This window comes from Arachis ipaensis, chromosome B02, assembly GCF_000816755.2.
Source record: "Arachis ipaensis cultivar K30076 chromosome B02, Araip1.1, whole genome shotgun sequence".
In the NCBI taxonomy this organism is placed as follows: Eukaryota; Viridiplantae; Streptophyta; class Magnoliopsida; order Fabales; family Fabaceae; genus Arachis; species Arachis ipaensis.
In genome coordinates, this window is record NC_029786.2 from 3,371,217 (window position 1) to 3,373,949 (window position 2,733).

Below are 2,733 nucleotides of genomic sequence, written 5' to 3' on the forward strand. Positions count from 1 at the left end.
GATGCAGGTATTAGGTTGATGCTTGCCCCAAGATCACATAAAGATGTCTTGGTACAATTATCTTCCAATATGCATGGTATCAGAAAACTCCCAGGGTCTTTAAGCTTTCCAGGAAAGCTCTTCAGAATGACTGCACTGCATTCTTCAGTAAGGAGAACTCTTTCTGTTTCTCTCCAATCCTTCTTATGACTCAAGATCTCTTTCATGAACTTGGCATAAGAAGGTATTTGCTCAAGTGCTTCTGCAAATGGAATCTTTATTTCAAGAGTCCTGAGATAATCTGCAAAGCGAGCAAATTGCTTATCCTGCTCCTCTTTCCGGAGTTTTTGAGGATAAGGTATCTTGGCTTTATATTCTTCAACCTTAGTTGCTGCAGGTTTATTGCCTACAGAAGTGGTTGAAGAAGCCTTTTTAGAGGGGTTGTTATCAGCATTTGTGTGTGTCTGATCCCTCACTGGCAATTGAGTGCCAGAAGTAGAAGCTGGAGTGATGTTGGGCGCCAACTCCTTGTCTGTTCCTGGCGTTTGAACGCCAGAATTGTGCCCATTTTGGGCGTTCAGCGCCAGATCCTGCCCATTTTGGGCGTTCAACGCCAGATCCTTGTCCATTTCTGGCGTTGAACGCCAATCCTGCCTTGTTTCTGGCGTTGAACGCCAGTTTTGGGCATGGTCTGGGCGTTCAGCGCCAGCCTTCCACCAATTTTCTGGCGTTTTAACGCCAGAATTATTTCTCCCTGGGCTCTTATAGTCCTCAGGTGAATCTTAGGTGGTTTGCTCATTTCTTAGCTTTTTGCTGCCTTGAGGTGGGGCATTTAATGTTTTCCCACTTCTTAATTGAACTGCTTGGCATTCTTCTGTTATTTATCTTGACAGCTGCTGCTTTGTTTGCCTAAACTGTTCTTCCATATGTATATTAGCCATCCTTGTCTCTTGTAGTCTATCCTTGAATTCGGTTCCCCAGAGTCCTCCTGGACTGTTCATTTTCGCTTAGGTCCTTGATGGAGAAAGGGAGATGATGTAAAATAGAAAAAAAATATTTTTATTTATTTATTTATTAATTTATTTCGAAAATAAAATAATAATAAATAAAAATGGGTGAAATTTTCGAAAAATTGAGGAGAGAGAAAATGGTTAGGAAGTTTTGAAAAAGATATGATGATTTTTTTGAAAAAGGTTTTAAATTTTGAAATAAAAATCTGAATTTTTGAAATAGAATTCGAAAATTTGCTTTTAAAACAGAGAGAAAATATATTTTTGAATTTAAAGAGGAGAGAGAAAAACAATAAGATAGCACAAGATTTAAAATTTTTAGATCTAATGCTCCTTGTTTTCGAAAATTTTGGAGGGGAAAACACCAAGGAACACCAAACTTAAAAATTTTAAGATCAAGACACAAGGAAAACTCAAGAATACTTTGAAGATTCACAAGAACACAGTAACACGAAGGAAGAACACCAAACTTAAAATTTTTAGAAAACCAAACTAAAATTTTCGAAAAACACAGAGAAATCAACAAGAAAACACCAAACTTAAAGTTTTGGGCAGAGGACTGGCGTTGAACGCCAGTTTACGTCGTCTATCCTTGTGAAAAGTATGGACTATTATATATTGCTGGAAATCCCTGGATGTCTACTTTCCAACGCAATTAGAAGCACGCCATTTCGAGTTCTGTAGCTCCAGAAAATCCACTTTGAGTGCAGGGAGGTCAGAATCCAACAGCATCAGCAGTCCTTTTTCAGCCTGAATCAGATTTTTGCTCAGCTCCTTCAATTTCAACCAGAAAAATACCTGAAATTACAGAAAAACACACAACTCATAGTAAAGTCCAGAAATATGAATTTTTTCCTAAAAACTAATAGAATTAAACAAAAAACTAACTAAAACATCCTAAAAACTATATGAAATTAACCCCAAAAAGCGTATAAAATATCCGCTCATCAGGTGTCTCCCACCCAGCACTTTTCTTTTACATCCTTAAGTTGGACGATCTTGTGCTCAAGCTTCCTCTTCTTTTGGTGCATCCTCCAGGAGGAGCACTTCCACTTCCTTGGGTGATTTGTAGCCATGGTACTTCTTTACTCTATGGCCATTCACCTTGAAGGTTGTCTTACTTTGAGGATCAAACAGCTCCACTATACCATAGGGTTTAACTTCCTTCACCTTAAAGGGACCTTCCCATCTTAAACAGAGCTTTCCAGGCATGAATCTGAGCCTCGAGTTGTAGAGGAGAACTTCGTCACCTTCTTGAAAATCTTTCTTCCGAATGTGGTGGTCATGGAATGTCTTAGTCTTTTCCTTGTAGATCCGGGCATTTTCATATGCCTCTATTCTAAGATATTCAAGCTCCTCTAACTGCAATTTTCGGGCTACACCCACCTTGGTGATGTCCATATTACACTGCTTCACTGCCCAATAGGCTTTGTGTTCAACTTCCACCGGGAGGTGGCATGCCTTACCATAGACGACCCGAAAGGGGCTCATCCCTAACGCTGTCTTGTAGGCCGTCCTGTATGCCCACAATGCATCTCCTAACCGAGTGCTCCAGTCCTTCCTTGTGGGTTTACCACTTTCTCCAGGATTCGCTTAATCTCTCGGTTGGACACTTCTGCTTGCCCATTTGTTTGGGGTGATATGCAGTTGAAACCTTATGTGCTATCCCATAGCGCTTGAGTAGTGCTTCTACTTTTCTGTTACAAAAATGGGAACCTTGGTCGCTCACGATTGCTCGTGGCAA

The 2,733-nt window shown here is 40.2% G+C and overlaps 1 protein-coding gene across 1 annotated transcript; it reads right to left on the bottom strand.

The window, feature by feature from the left end:
- LOC107626630 lies at positions 1,995–2,390 on the bottom strand. Its single transcript, XM_016329525.1, has one exon. The coding sequence runs from the start codon at positions 2,388–2,390 to the stop codon at positions 1,995–1,997; it is 396 nt and encodes a 131-aa protein (XP_016185011.1).